General features: G+C 33.5%; 1 protein-coding gene across 3 annotated transcripts in view; it reads left to right on the top strand.

The window, feature by feature from the left end:
• The window catches only part of VMP1 (vacuole membrane protein 1), a 135954-nt gene that overhangs the window by 106512 nt on the left and 14393 nt on the right, over positions 1–15049 (top strand). For all 3 annotated transcript variants that reach the window (XM_031966511.1, XM_031966512.1, XM_031966514.1), the window contains one exon: positions 6032–6093. In XM_031966511.1, the coding sequence (XP_031822371.1) occupies positions 6032–6093 (62 nt within the window). The remainder of the gene's footprint in view (positions 1–6031; positions 6094–15049) is intronic.

Raw genomic sequence — 15049 nt, forward strand, 5'->3', positions numbered from 1 at the left:
CTTACTGTACCATGAATCTGTGAGGAAGTGGTGGGATAGATATTTCATCCTGAGTCTTCTAGAAATGTGGTTTGTTTACTGTGATGATCTGAGTTCAATGTCATTCTTATATAAATTGATCTTCTAATTCTGCTGAAGTTCATACTACCCAGGATTTTCACAAGTTATCTTTTTTGGTCATTTTTCATGATAAAATAATATTTAGTTATATTCATATACCATATTTTGTTTAGCCATCAAGTGATGAACACCCTCCTTCCATACCCTTTTAATTATAGTTCTTCCATCAGCACCATCCCATCCCCCTTTTTAATTCATCCTTCAGGATCAGAAAGTGGTTTGCCAAAGGTTTCTACCTCATTGTTGTTCTCCCTTTTCCCCACCCTTCGGGTTGAGTTAGTTGTATTTTTACACCAAACTATGTTTTTTACTTAATTTGTTTTTAAATAAGAATGACGTTCATCCAATGTCCTCTTCCATCATCCTTTTCTCCATGTTTTTATATACTCTTCTCACCCACTCCAAATATGAGAAATAGCACATCCAACCCTTGTCTTCTCCATCCATATTCCTTTTGCCTTTCTTTCTCTTTCTCCTCTCCAAACCCTCTTAACAAAACCAGTCTGTCCCTCCCCTCAGGCCTTCTATGTTTAGTAACTTACAAAGATATTAAGATTCTGAAGGGACACTTATTTCATCCTTTATTAGAATATTAGCACATCATCATCATACAGCTTCTTTCAGTTGCTCAAATAAATTTACCTTTCTAGATTTCTCTGGACTGTAAAATTCATATTTCATAATCCCTACTAATGTGTCTGGCTCCTTCTAAGTCTCAGCTTAAGCTCTACCTAACGCCCTCTGATGTTCAAAGCCCTTCACAGCCTCACCCTTCTTGTATCATTTCAATATTCTTACATGTTAGTTCTCAGCACACATTCTTTGATCCATTGACACTAGTCCCCTGCCTGTTTCTGGAACAAAACTATCTTTTGGCCTCAGACGTTTTCTCTGCCTATCCACCATTCCCAGAATTTTCTCTCATTTATCTTAACCTATTGCCTTCTCTAGCTTCCTTTAGCTCCCAACCAAAAAAAAATTTTTTCTGAAGGAAGCCTTTCTGAACCTCTCTTAATTGTAGGGCCTTCCCTTTTTTTTATTGTTTCCTATTTCTCCTGTATGTAGCTTGTTTTAGTATATATTTGCATGTTGTCTTTTCCATTAAGACTTTGAGTCTCCCTTGAGAGCAAAGATGTTTTGTTTAATTTTTTTTCCTTTTTTTAAAAAAAATCTTCAGTGTTTAACATACTGCCAGTCCCATAGCAAACAATATTTATTGATTGTAATAGAAGTTTCCAGGTCTTGTATGATACTGTTTCTTGGTCCATGAACTACTCTTTCTGGATACTTAAGTAATTTTTTCTTTTACCTGGGAGCTCCGAATGTTGGCAATAATATTCCAGAGTCCTTTCTTTTAAGGTTTCTTCAGGAGGTAATTGATGGATTTCTTCTATTTTTACTTTTCCCCTCTTAATTCAATCAAATCTAGACAGTTTGATTTATTATTTCTTAGAATAAAAGGTTGTTGATATTTGATGCTCCTTCTCAGTTTCCCTTCCCATTCCTTCCATATTCCTGTCAAAGATACTTTTTAAAGAAAGAGACTGGTTTTAAATCTCTTGAATTGCAACAATAATATCAAGTTGTTTCTAAATAATACTTTTCCTTCATACCACAGATTTCTCTACCTCAGCTATTTACTTGTCCTGCTTTAAACACTTTTTCAATGTAGTTACCTTTTTTCTACAAACTGTTAAAAATCAATGTAATCTAAAAGCATTCTATATTAGAGAACAAGGATATTTATTCATGTAATTGTTTTAAGATTATTAAAAGATTATCATTCATTTGCCCATATGGGTAAAAGCCTAACACCAATTTGTCATTGAAGGGGAAGAATATTTTTCACTTTTCTCCTACATTATGGCAAATTGAGTATGTTTGTTATGTTCTGTTGTATCATAGTTACATACTCCATAAAGGCATGTAACTTGATGTACATCCAGATGTAGCTTAGGCAACAAACATTTCTCAGTACTTGGTAAGCAATTTTAGTTGGTATTATAAACATCTTTAACCATTACTTGGATAATAAAAGAAATAATAAAAAAAAAAAGTTTGGTGTTCAAACAATCTACCTACTTCTTTATTTCTCCCCCCACCCCCCCATTCCTTATGTTTTTCCTTAGTTTAAATTAAGACAACTTTCTTTTATATGCATTAAGTAGTTTGCTTTGATGCCTTTTGCCAGCTGTTAAGCCTCTCCTGAAAAATACTAGTTGACTTAGGTTCATGCTAGGGAAAGCTACTTCTTTCCTTTCTGTTCTCTGCTTTAAGGACAGTCATTGACTTTCTCTAGTTAGTGATCAAAATAAGAACTTTTACCTAATTAGCACTTTCACTAAGAGCCTTTCAAGACTCTTCTTGCACTAAGGTTTACAGACCTGTTCATTTCTATTAGTGCTGCTGCTTCTTTATTCTCCCTCATCTCTACTCCCTTTCCTATGTACCATGAGTATTTTTATGTGATTGAATGTGGCTGTTTTGGCAGCTTTTTTGCTTTATGTTTATTTTGTAGTGAACCCACTTAGACCTGAGAGACTCTGGGAGACATATTCTTTCTTCCATATCTGAAACATTTTGTCATACCCAGCACAATGAATATTCAGGCTGCTATAAGAAAGATAAAATACTATGTTGTATTTGAGAGATGAAATTGTGCCATGATCTGTATCTCACTGTATTTTGAATATTAAATAATGATTTTAGAATAGATTGGGGAAAGTAAAATTAAGTAGTAAGATCATTAAGTATGTTTATTAGTGGAAGATTTATAATTCTAGTTAGCTGGCTTTTAATGTACCAGGAAGTCTTTCACATAAATGATCTTTATTTAATCCATAATCTTCTTGTTTTTTGTTATATTGTCACTTATATGCCTTAGTTGATAAAAATCATTATTCTTCCACTACTCTTATATTTTTGCATAATAATTGAGCAGAGAAACTAGTAGTTAAATATTTTTTATGTGTGTGATTTGAATATACACACATAAACTTCAGAATGTAGTCATTGAATTCCTTGGCTTAATTTTATTTTCTTGTACACTTCGTCAGTTATAGAGCCATCCACTTAATCTCGGTTCCAAACGATTCTCTAAGGCTATAAATTGCTGAACAGGTGCTAATTTACATTGGTAAAGGGAGTTTTATAGCTTATGTATACATAATTTATTTCTCAATTCTTTTTTTTACTTTTTTTTAAACCTTTGTTATTTTACTAATTGTTTTCTATATGTAATAAGGATGTGCTAATCCATCCTTAAAAATAATCTCTGATATGGAGAGAATAATAATTTTTAAAAATACCTTATGCTTGGACAAGCATTTTTTTATGGATTTATGAGGGTTTTGTTTTGGTTTTAATAGTTGGAAAGCTTATTTTAGCTTGACCCACTTTTATTATTTTTAGCATATACCAGAAATATAATGTAAAAGTCTAGAATTACTCCCATTAAGTCTAAAGTCTGTAAGGTGGACCAGAAGGGATACTTTTTTTTTTAATATAACTTTTTATTGACAGAACCCATGCCTGGGTAGTTTTTTTTTACAACATTATCCCTTGCACTCACTTCTGTTCCGACTTTTCCCCTCCCTCCATTCACCCCTTCCCCCAGATGGCAAGCAGTCCCATACATGTTGAATAGCTCACTGTATAGCCTAGATATAATATACGTGTGCAGAACCGAACAGTTCTCTTGTTACACAGGAAGAATTGGATTCAGAAGGTAAAAAATAACCTGGGAAGAAAAACAAAAATGCAAACAGTTTACATTCATTTCCCAGTATTCTTTCTTTGGGTGAAGCTGCTTCTGTACATCCTTGATCAATTGAAACTGAGTTAGATCTTTTGTCGAAGAAATCCACTTCCATCAGAATGCATCTTCATACAGTATCGTTGTTGAGGTATATAATGATCTCCTGGTTCTGCTCATTTCACTCAGCATCAGTTCATGTAAGTCTCTCCAAGCCTCTCTGTATTCATCCTGCTGGTCATTTCTTACAGAACAATAATATTCCATAACATTCATATACCACAGTTTACCCAACCATTCTCCAATTGATGGGCATCCATTCATTTTCCAGTTTCTAGCCACTACAAAGACGGCTGCCACAAACATTTTGGTACATACAGGTCCCTTTCCCCAGAAGGGATACTTGTAGGAAAACACCTACAAGTAAAAATTTATCAGACCAGGACTGATTCCACTAAGTGACTTAATAAAATGTTATATCAACTTTTTATATGTCCTTATCACATGGTAACAAGTAGCAAAGATTTGGAACCACACATCTAAGAAAAATGACTTTCATTTATACCCATGACTCTAAGCTAGTTTAGAGTATGGGTCTAAAAATCCTGAGGTACTTGTTAGGTATTTCCTCAGCCAAAGAGAACAATATTCCATTTTAGTATTATAAAGGCCCTATGGATTGAATTTGTATTACTTGTCAAGGCATTTAATTATATCCATAATTTGGATTTTCTGGAACAAATTGTTACTTCAGAAATGCATGTATCCCCAGTCTATGTATATTTACTTATTCACAAATATGCATGTAGGTGTCTGTGCTTATAAATACACACATATGCATATATGCTATTGTACAAGTAATTATATGTATTATAGAAGTTAAAGAAAGATAAAATATTTGATCCTACATGTTGCTATTGTGTTATGTTCATGCTTTATTCTTGAAGAGGACTTGTGATATCACAAATGATGTCTTGACTTGGATTCAAGTAAGGCAGAGCTACACAAAGGAAAGAGCATTCAAATTCACTATTTATTGGCTTAGATATGACATTTTTACATGTTCTTTCAGACTAAATAAAAACTAGTTCCATTCTTCAGGATTTGTGATGATAAATTAAGCCATCTTTTCTCCTAGAGTCAGTAGAGAGGCACTGGAGTTTCAAGGCAGAGAGACAGATTAAGAGACTCTAGTCCAGATGAAAGGTGGCAAAGGTCTGAATGAGAGTTATAACTCCAAGGTTTGGAGAGAATGGGATGGATAAAAGATGTTGTAAAAGTAAAATGGATTGGAATTACTTGATGATTGGATATGTGGGGTAAGGAAGAATAAGAAGTTGAAGATGACATTGAAGTTGTGAATCTGAATAACTGAAACGATAGTGATGCCTTCAACCTGAATAGGAAAGTTTATAGGATTATAAGGGTTGAGGGAAGAAATGTAATAATGCCTACGGTGCAGATCAACCTATCCATGCATCATCTTTCTGTGTGATTCATTCTTGATCCCATTTAAAACAAAACAGGAGATTGGGCTCTTACTTATGGGTCAATGCCCTAGAGTGCAAAATCAACTGAGAGGTGCCAGATGGTGATATGGGGAACAAGATGAGGATGTACTAGGGACAAGGAAAATTTAGCTGCTTTTGGTGTGAGTTAGGTTGTAGTAAACTTAAACGTCATGGGAGGCCAGTAGCAGGAAGGGTTAGAGTGAGAGGATATTAGGTGATAATAAATAAAAGTGAGAGTTTTATTTGGGAAGGGGTAGGATAATAAACCATTTTCCCTTTTTTTGATTAGGAGTCATGCCATGATGTCCAGCAAAAGCTCTTTCCACTCTTTGGTTTCATGACTCGTGTTTTCCCATCCAGATATGAGAATAACCTTGATTTGGCTTGGAAAGAAGTTTCCTAGCATTATGCTTCGGGGGAAAAATTCTTAGAATGTGGAAATATTAAGAGTAAAATGAGAAATCATAGATAGGTAGCATTTGCCCATATTTATTTTTTCTTGTTAAATTATTTAAAAAGAAGAATTAGGAAAGTCCTTGGAAGGATCCTTGCCTTTCAATAGTGCTAATAGAAAGCACTGAGAGTTGTGATATCATGTCTTTTGATAGAGTAAATATTCCTTTGACCAAAGTTTTCTTTCTTACAGAAACTCTTCGTTATTATAACTTTCAGCAAGCACATAGTAGAACAAATGGTGGCACTCATTGGGTGAGTAATTATAAGACTAATAATAATCTTTACAGAAGGGAAAAATAAGATAATATTTTGTGAAAATCTTTTATTTGTGGAATTGCAAAAGGCTTTTTGGCAAAGAACTAATTATAAGCTTTGTGAGGGCAAGGACTTAATTTTTTTTTAATTCTTTGTATTGCCCACAATATCTAGCATAAATACCTTGCCTGCATTCAATAAATAATTTCTAGGTAGTAGTTGAAGTGATTCAGATTTTATTTAAGCTCCTATCCCCTTTTGTCCCGTAGCAGAGTAGCGTGAAATTCAAGTCTTTATTTAAATTTATTCTGGCTACTTTTTCATCTAGTCATGTTACCTGAAATAATCTTGAAGGTTTATAAATACGTTTGATAATTATAAAATTATAAAACCTACATAATTCCAGTGAAAGAGGAACTTATATTTGTGGCATATGAACCTAGCTCCTTTTCCCACATCCATTTTTCTTATAAATTTTGTAATGTACAAACTCATGTTAGTAATAAAGACTTTTTAAAATGCCTATTATATCGTAGGCACTATGCTAGACATTGAGTATAAATAAAATAAATGGGGAAAAAAAGTCCTTGTTTTAAAAGACATCTGTATATCACATAGTTAATACTATATTGGGACAACATTGAAAATTCTTATTTTTAAAAGATAAACTATATTTTTCCTGAACAAATACTTTTATTTTCCAGTCTTTAACATGAGAAAGTGAGCCAGACAAACTTCAGTGTATAGTCTAAGTGACTCTGCGTAGCATAGGCTTAATTTTAATAAAACAGCTTAGTAAAGTGCAACTCATTTTATTTAGTTGAATAATTCATCTAACCTGGATTATACAATTGATATGAAAACAATATTTAGTATTTAGAGATGACTATAGTTATCTTAAAAGCTTATCTTTTTTTGATAGATATTTTTCCTAATTACACATAGTTTTTAACTTTTTTTTTTAATTTTGAGTTCCATATTTTCTTCCTCCTCCAGTTCTCCCCTCCTTGAGATAGCAAGCAGTTTTATGCGTTATATCTGTACCATCATGGAAAACATATTTCCATGTTAGTCATTTGTGAAAGAAAACACAGACCCAAAGGGAAATTAAAACTAAAATGAAAAATAATGTGCTTAAATCTGCATTCAGACTCCCATCAATTCTTTCTTTGATGTGAATAGCATTTTTCATCTTCAGTCCCTTGCAATTCTCTTTGATCATTGTATTGCTGAGAAGTTATCATTCACAGTTGATCAGATCATTGTACAACATTTCTTTTACTGTGTATAATGGTCTCCTGATTCTGCTCACTTCATTTTGCATTAGTTTAAGTCTTTCCAGGAAAAACTTTCTTAAAAGCAATTTATGAACCATGCATTTCTGGAATTGCTTAACTATGTAAAATAATGTAACTTTTAATATATAGGCTTGAGAGTGGTGTTTCACAAGGCATGTCTAAGGAACTATATACTTGAGAACTTTTTTCCAGATTTATCATCAAATTTATTACTCCCTAAACTGAAGATTAGAAGCATTAATAATAATTTGTACCTTACCTTTTTTCAATAGTAGATCATTTTGGGAAGCATTTACTGTATTCATTGGGGCATGTACTTGTCTTGAAGTTGGGGACCAGGGTTTTATGAGAAATAAGTTATTAAATGATTTGGTAGCAAGTTCCCTTTCCCTGTAAAGAGAAAATGGTATGGAATTTACAATCTTCCTCCACAGAAAAAAGTATACTGACTTTAGAAAGGAGAAAGGTGAATCTTCCTTGCCTCTTCAATTATTCTACCTAGGAATCAAGCCTATACTCTGTTTTTTGGCACATAAAAAGGACCATGCTATGTTTTCAAGGAATTGTTGTTCTGCCTTGTGATAGAACCTTGGAATATCTGCTGTTTACACTAATGAAAGAGGGATATGACATTCAGGTTTTTCTGCTTTTGCTACAATTAAAAGTCAATAGACTTTTAAACAAATCCCTACAATGGACTGGACACTTGTGCTAAGCACTGGAGGAATACAAAGAAAGACAAAAACAAGATCCATGGCATCAAGGAGTTCCCATTCTAATGGGGAAAAGCTGCTTGATGACGAGACAAATGAGACAAATGAGGGATGCTTTAGTTGATATTTTATATCACAGTCACTTACTGGACAATTATACAAAAATAAATAACTACTATCTATTTTATACCAATAGAATTATTATACTAACCACATTTGTGAGAGTCATATGGAGAAAGCTATCATGATTCCTTTCTCATAAATGAAAAAGACAGATATCTTGCCATACATCATTAAACAAAGCCTTGGTAGAGCTCAGACTTTGCTCCCTGAATTTGTGTAGAATTAAATTGATCACAGTCTTCTACCAACACTGGTCTGACACTCAATTCCATTTAAGAATGCTTTTCCATACTAGTTGTTCTCTCCCTTCCCCCACACTTCCCTTCCTATCCAAATATGCAGCGTTCCTACTGTCTGGAGATAGTTTTTCATCAAGTTACTTTAACATATTCAAGACTTACTAGATTCAGATTTTTATTAAATTAGATGGTTGATGTCATGGTTTAACAATGTTCTCAGGAGTCAGATGTCGGAATGTCCTGGTATCCTCAAGTTTTCCCCAGCACTGTCTGCTGGGATTACCTCATCAATTTTTTTTTTTTTTTGTTACATAGTATATAAACCATTACAAACAGCCCAACTTGGCTGTTTCACTTAGTTCTTCATTACTAAATTACAAACAATATCTTTTTAATCTTTAGGCAGTAATAGCATTTCTAAATCATATTGTCTCCATTATTCTTGTTTAAAACAGTTGATTTTTCTGAGATTTTTGAAACATAAATGTTAAAAATAGTGAGCAGGCTCACCAATGCCTAGACTAGAGATTAAGTTGACACAGAAGATGAGTTATAGGAAGCCTGAACTTGTGATTTCATATCCTTGACCCAGTTCTGATAAATAGATGAAGTGTTCTCTTCTAGAAAGGAAAATGAGGAAATAGTCTACTTTTTATTACTAGATAAAATACTTAGCTTAATTGAAAATAATGCCTATAAAAGTAGAATATTTCTTAGAATTAAGTTGTCTGTCCCTAATAACCCTCACAAACTTTCCTCTTGGGTAATCTCAAATCTCTAGTCTGTTGAATACTTCACTTCTGAGGATTCACTTATTTTTTTCCCCTTATCCCATTCTACATTTATTAGGAGATAAAATTTTCATTTTAGCAAAAACAAATACTAATTACTTCATCATTTCGGTTTCATTGAAAATTTTAAGGGTTTGCAAAGGTATTGATCTTTGGTAATGCAAAGAATATATCATTTCTTCATTCCAGTTAAAAATCTTTTTTGTAAATTAAAAAAACACATTTTTTAACTTAATAGTCATTTTTTGCATAATATTCCCCAAGATATAGCAGAGAGAAATAAATGTTCAAGCAATGGAAAGCAAATAATTAGTTTAGATTAGAAAGGAGAATGCAGAGAAGGTGGTCAGTCTCAAGAGTGAGGGTGAGCCAGATGGAATGATGACACTTTTGCTTTGTATAATCTCAATCTAGTCTCTGATAGAAAAAAGTAATTTTGGCTACCACATTTGGCTAGCCTCTGCCCAAGAGAACACCCAGAACCACAGTTCCCACAGTTAGAATCACAGTAAGATTTAAACTTGCATGACTACCCCACACATTGCAAAAAGTTCCTTTTATGCACAACTTCTGCTTGTCTGTCATTGCTAGAGATAAAAAGAGTGCAGTCTTGATAGCAAAACTGAAAAGTTGGTGAGCTTTGTTTCTACTGTCCATTTTCCCCTTCAGTGGTAATCACTTTTCCTTTTCTTTTGTTTCTCTTGTTCTTCTCAATGCAATGTAATGTGCCTTCTAAGTTCTCTCAACACCCTTAAGGAATCTGATAACTTAATTCATACTTGAACTAAAAGTAATTTACAACATTGTGTTAATTCTGTAGTAGCTGCATTTTGAAAAATCTTTGAAAGACTTTGTATTCTGAGAAAGGAATTTCAAGTAAAAGAATATGGGTGGGAAGATATATTTTTGGAGAGGAGATATATTTTGATCTGAAATTGCATTATGTCTAAGGTTAGTACTGGAGATGAATTTACTGTTTTAGGGCAGGGATCCTTAACTTGGTGTCTGTGGACTTGTTAAAACAATATTTAGCTAACTGTATTTCAATATAATTGATTCCCTTTGCAACCCTGTGAATTTTATTTTATGCATTTTCATACATCCTAAGGAGTTCATATATATAGCCGCTCTACCTGACACCACTCCCTTCAAAAGTTTAAGAATGCCCATTTTATTGAGACAGGCAGGAGTGATATAATTTCTTATTCCCTTTATTCCCCCAAATTCATCTTACCCAGAAAGAATGAACTTTATAAGTACTGCAATTTCCCGTCTTAGCATCAAGAGCAATTCTTTTTTGGATTTTTGTTTTGTTTTGGGGATTTTTGTTTGGTTGGTTTTTTTTCTTTTTTGGTAAGGCATTTGGGGTTAAATGATTTGTCAGGGGTTACACAGCTAGTAAATATTAAGTGTCTGAGGCCAAATTTGAACTTAGGTCCTCCTGAATTCAGGACTAGTGCTCTATCCAGTGCTCCATCTAGCTATTCTCAAGAGCCATTCTTTCAATTGGTTGTTCTCCATGTTTCTGCCTTAAGAATTTCTGAAGCTAAACATCCAGATTTGATTCTTCTGTACCATCTCTGCTGTCCTTTTTAATCAGCTGCCTTAATTCTCTGGCTTTTAAACCAACTCCTGCATATCCCCAGGCAGGCTGAAACTTTATATCCTAGAAGGGTAGTTAGACATAGTTTGTGATGAGGCAGTGATGTTCAAAAATGGCAATAGTATACAATAGTATACAAATCACAGGATACTTAACCTCGGAGTTTTGGCTTTTGACATTCTTAAATTTTAGACTGATGACTAAAAGGATTGTATTATTATTATTGATGGAAAACCCTTCACCTTAATGACCTTAGTTACCAGAAAACTAACAAAATGAAAAAAAAATTGATTTGCTTCTGTAAAAATAGTACCAATTACAAAAAAGTGTGAAATGTTTAGCATTTATACTTAGTTACTATAACTAAACAATGATTATGCATATCACTAAAATATGTTCAATTGACATTTTTATAAGTTTTATTTAATTGCAACATTAAGCCCTATGAAAACTAACATTATCCTATATACACACATTGTAGTTGTCTACTTGTAACTTTGAAAAGTCAGAGGGGACCACTATTAAATATAATAGGCTATCATCTTATGATAATGGGATAAGAAGCCCTTCAATCTGAACAAACAAACAAAAAAAAAAGAAACCCAAACCTTGCCTCATCTGTAAAATGAGTCACTACCTTCTTACCTAATATCAGAAATTCTTATAATAAAATTAAAATCAAGAGATGAGGCTTAAAATACAAATATTTCCTAGAAGGGCCTTAAATTTATAATTAGATGCAATAGCATATCAAACCTTTATCCTGAAACAAGTTTTACTACTTATAGGGCACCAGAGAAAACATTCAATTATTAGAATCATGAAAGGTTAATAGAAAGGGTAAAAAACAATACAATACCATAGGCTGACATTTTAGTTAGCTCACCACCAAAATATGCTGAATTGCCAAGGAGTATTTATACTAAGGGCATTCTGTAAGCTGAATTCTAGCTTCCTATTCCCCCTAAGTGGCGGGGGGAAAAATGAACCACTTATACTTTTGTAATAAATAACATTAATCATATTTCTGGTGTTCCTAGGTGAATATATGATTTTCTAATATGCTTCCTAATACCATGCAAAATAAAGGAGAACATACCCAGCTCTACAAAATTTATGTTCTTAAAGTAAGAAGTGACCAAAACTAAATGTAATTCTTAGAACACCTTTAGCTGGCCTTCCACAGTCCCTTTTTACATATCTAAGAAGATAAATATAAGAGATTCAGTTTCTTTGGAATAACTATCTAGAAAGAAAATTGGTTTGGCTAATATGACAGAAAAGGAATATTATAGATGTTGGAGAAGATGTGGAGAACTTGTAATACTAATGCATTGTTGATGGAGCTGTGAACTGATTCAGTCATTCTGGAGAATGATTTGGAACTGTGCCCAAAGGAGTATAAAACTATGCTTACCCTTTAATCAGCAATGCCACTACTAGATCTGTATCCCAAAGAAATCATAAAAAATCAAACAAGCACCCATGTGTATATAGCATCTCTTTTTGTGGTAGTAAAGAATTGGAAATTGAGAGGATGCCCATCAATTGGAGAACAGCTGGACAAGTTGTGGTATATTCATATAATAGAATACTATTGTGCTATAAGAAATGATGAGTTGGCCAATTTCAGAAAAATCTGGAAAGACTTTTATAAACTAATGCTGCCTGAAGTAAGCAGAACCAGGAAAACATTGTGCATTGTAACAGCAAGATTGTATGATCACCAACTATGATAGATAGCTTTTCTCAGCAATGCAGTAATCCAAGATAAATCCAAAAACTGCGTGATGGAAAATGCTGTCCACTTCCAGAGGAAAAACTCTGGAGTCTGAATGCATATTAAACCATACTATTTTCACTTTTTTTTTCTTCTTTCACAATATGACTAATGTGGAAGTATGATTAATATGATTGTATCTGTATAATCTAAAAACAATAAATAAAAGTTTATTGCCAGAATATAATGAAGAAAAAGAAAAGAAAGTAAAAGGTTGTCATTAGGTTGAAGAAAAGCTTCATCATATTGGGGAAAACACTGCCCAGGTTAATATGATACTGAGCTTTCCAAATAACCAAGATTTGATTGTATTCTATCCAGGTTTATACTCAGAAAAGGCAAGGAATAGCTAAGGAAATTAAGTAGTAACCCCAAAGAAGAAGCCATTTTGGTGAATGGGAGATAAAACTGGTACCTTGCTTTTTTTTTTTTTTTTTTCTCATGTCATTGCCATTTCCCATTGACCCTCCTACCACTTACCCCGTGATAATAATAATTCCCATTCTCCCCTCTCCCCCCAATAATAAAGTATAGTCAAGCAAAATAAATCAACAGATCAGTACACTGGCCATATGTGTAAATTTCCCTTTCCATATCTCTAGTCTACCAACTCTCTGCTGAGAGGTAGGAGGCATTTCAACTGGGTTACTCCTTGAGTGTTTGACATTGGCTTCTCTAACATAGAATGCTGACTGTACTGTTATCTATCATTAGAGGGGCTCTGGGAAGAGAAACCTTCCTCATGGAGTGCTAAATCCTTCTTGATAGATGCTCAAAATAGATTTTCTCTTTTGCTGATATGTCACATATGAAATTCTGAAACACAATATTTGTCTCTGTTGTTTCTGCAATTGAAATGAATTCTTTTCATTAGCAAATGAAAAAATACCTGAACTCTCCCCTTCCACAAAATTGGGTTTGCTGTATTATCAAATGAATAGTGTGGAAGAATGCCCAGTTAACACCATCCAAGGGAATTAAAGCAATCTGGAGTATTGGAAGGGAAAGGAGGGGGGTGTTGAACTCATTTCCAACCAACATGGGTTGGCATGATATTATTTACTTGGCACAGATCTAATCAAAGGATAAAATCAATGACCTATCTTGTTTCAAATATTAAGAATCCTTTAAAAATCTTTCAGCAGAATTCTCAAGCCCTCTTTAGCAAAAATGTTCATTGGAAAATCATTGGATTTTATGTTAGAGAACATATGTAGATTCAACTTTGAAATGGTGATGAAAACAACGATTTTCCAAAATTTAAATATAAAGTAGAAATTTCCAGAACAAAATTGTAGGGCTATTTCTCAAAGTATAATATAGGCAGAACACTGGCACATTGTCAGATTGCCAAGATCTTATTGGAAGACAAAGTCCACAGTTTTATTTTACCATACCAAGAAACTGTTTCCATAACTTAATCATTGAACATGGAAAGGATGGGAGTGGAGGAAGGAGGAGGGACTTTAAACCACATACAGAATGTTCCAGTTTCTTCTTAGCCCTCTAGTGCTGTTGAGTAACTTTCTTGCATTTGACCTCAAAGGTTGAGGTTTGCCAGTGGCAAGATAAATCATCTTTACCAGTGAGTAGCCTCTTGCAGCTGAATGTCTCTGTATCATTTGGTCCTCACAGCATGGCAAGTGGTCAGAATGAACTATGTGAGCCTTTTACTACTAGTCCTTGACCCACCCTCTAAACATAAAATGCCTTTTCAGTGAGGATAGTTATGAAACATATATGGGCTGAGAAAAAAGGTTGGAGATCAAAGACAAGGTTGTAAATTCTACATAGTGCCTGCAGATCTTTAATTTGGTTCTCTTTCATAGTTTAAATTGGATATGGAAAATAGAAAAATTTTACATTAACAGAATTGCCTACCTGATATGGAAACACTAAAGTTTAAAATCAAACTTTGTCCATTCTGTAGTCAATTTCTGTACTAATTCCCTGTTAGAAGTCTCTTTTTGTCACTTGGACCATTATGAATATGAAGTTTTGAGTTGAGATTTAAGGAACATATGTTGGTGAATTTAACAACCTATTCTTTACAGTAAAGGACACATTTGATGTTGGCCTTAAGCATCAGCTGATTCCACATCTCACTTGTGAATATTTCATAGCCTTCTCAAATTTGCTGAGAATATTTTCATGTATTATTTTTCATTTCTATCTCAGACTGATACAAATGGTTGTAAAAAAAAAAAAAAAAGAAAAGAAAAAGAAAAAAGTAACATCATTGTTTGGGTTTATGTGTTTATTCACAGATTCCTGTCATGATTTTCATTGTCTTCCCCTGAAATCTTCAATTTGGAGAAGTATGTCCAAATACAGATGGGGGGAAAAAATAAAATGTTTTTCTAAAACACACATGGATCTAGAGTCCATGAACTTAAAAAAAATTTT

The sequence above is a fragment of the Sarcophilus harrisii genome, chromosome 4 (genome assembly GCF_902635505.1).
Source record: "Sarcophilus harrisii chromosome 4, mSarHar1.11, whole genome shotgun sequence".
In the NCBI taxonomy this organism is placed as follows: Eukaryota; Metazoa; Chordata; class Mammalia; order Dasyuromorphia; family Dasyuridae; genus Sarcophilus; species Sarcophilus harrisii.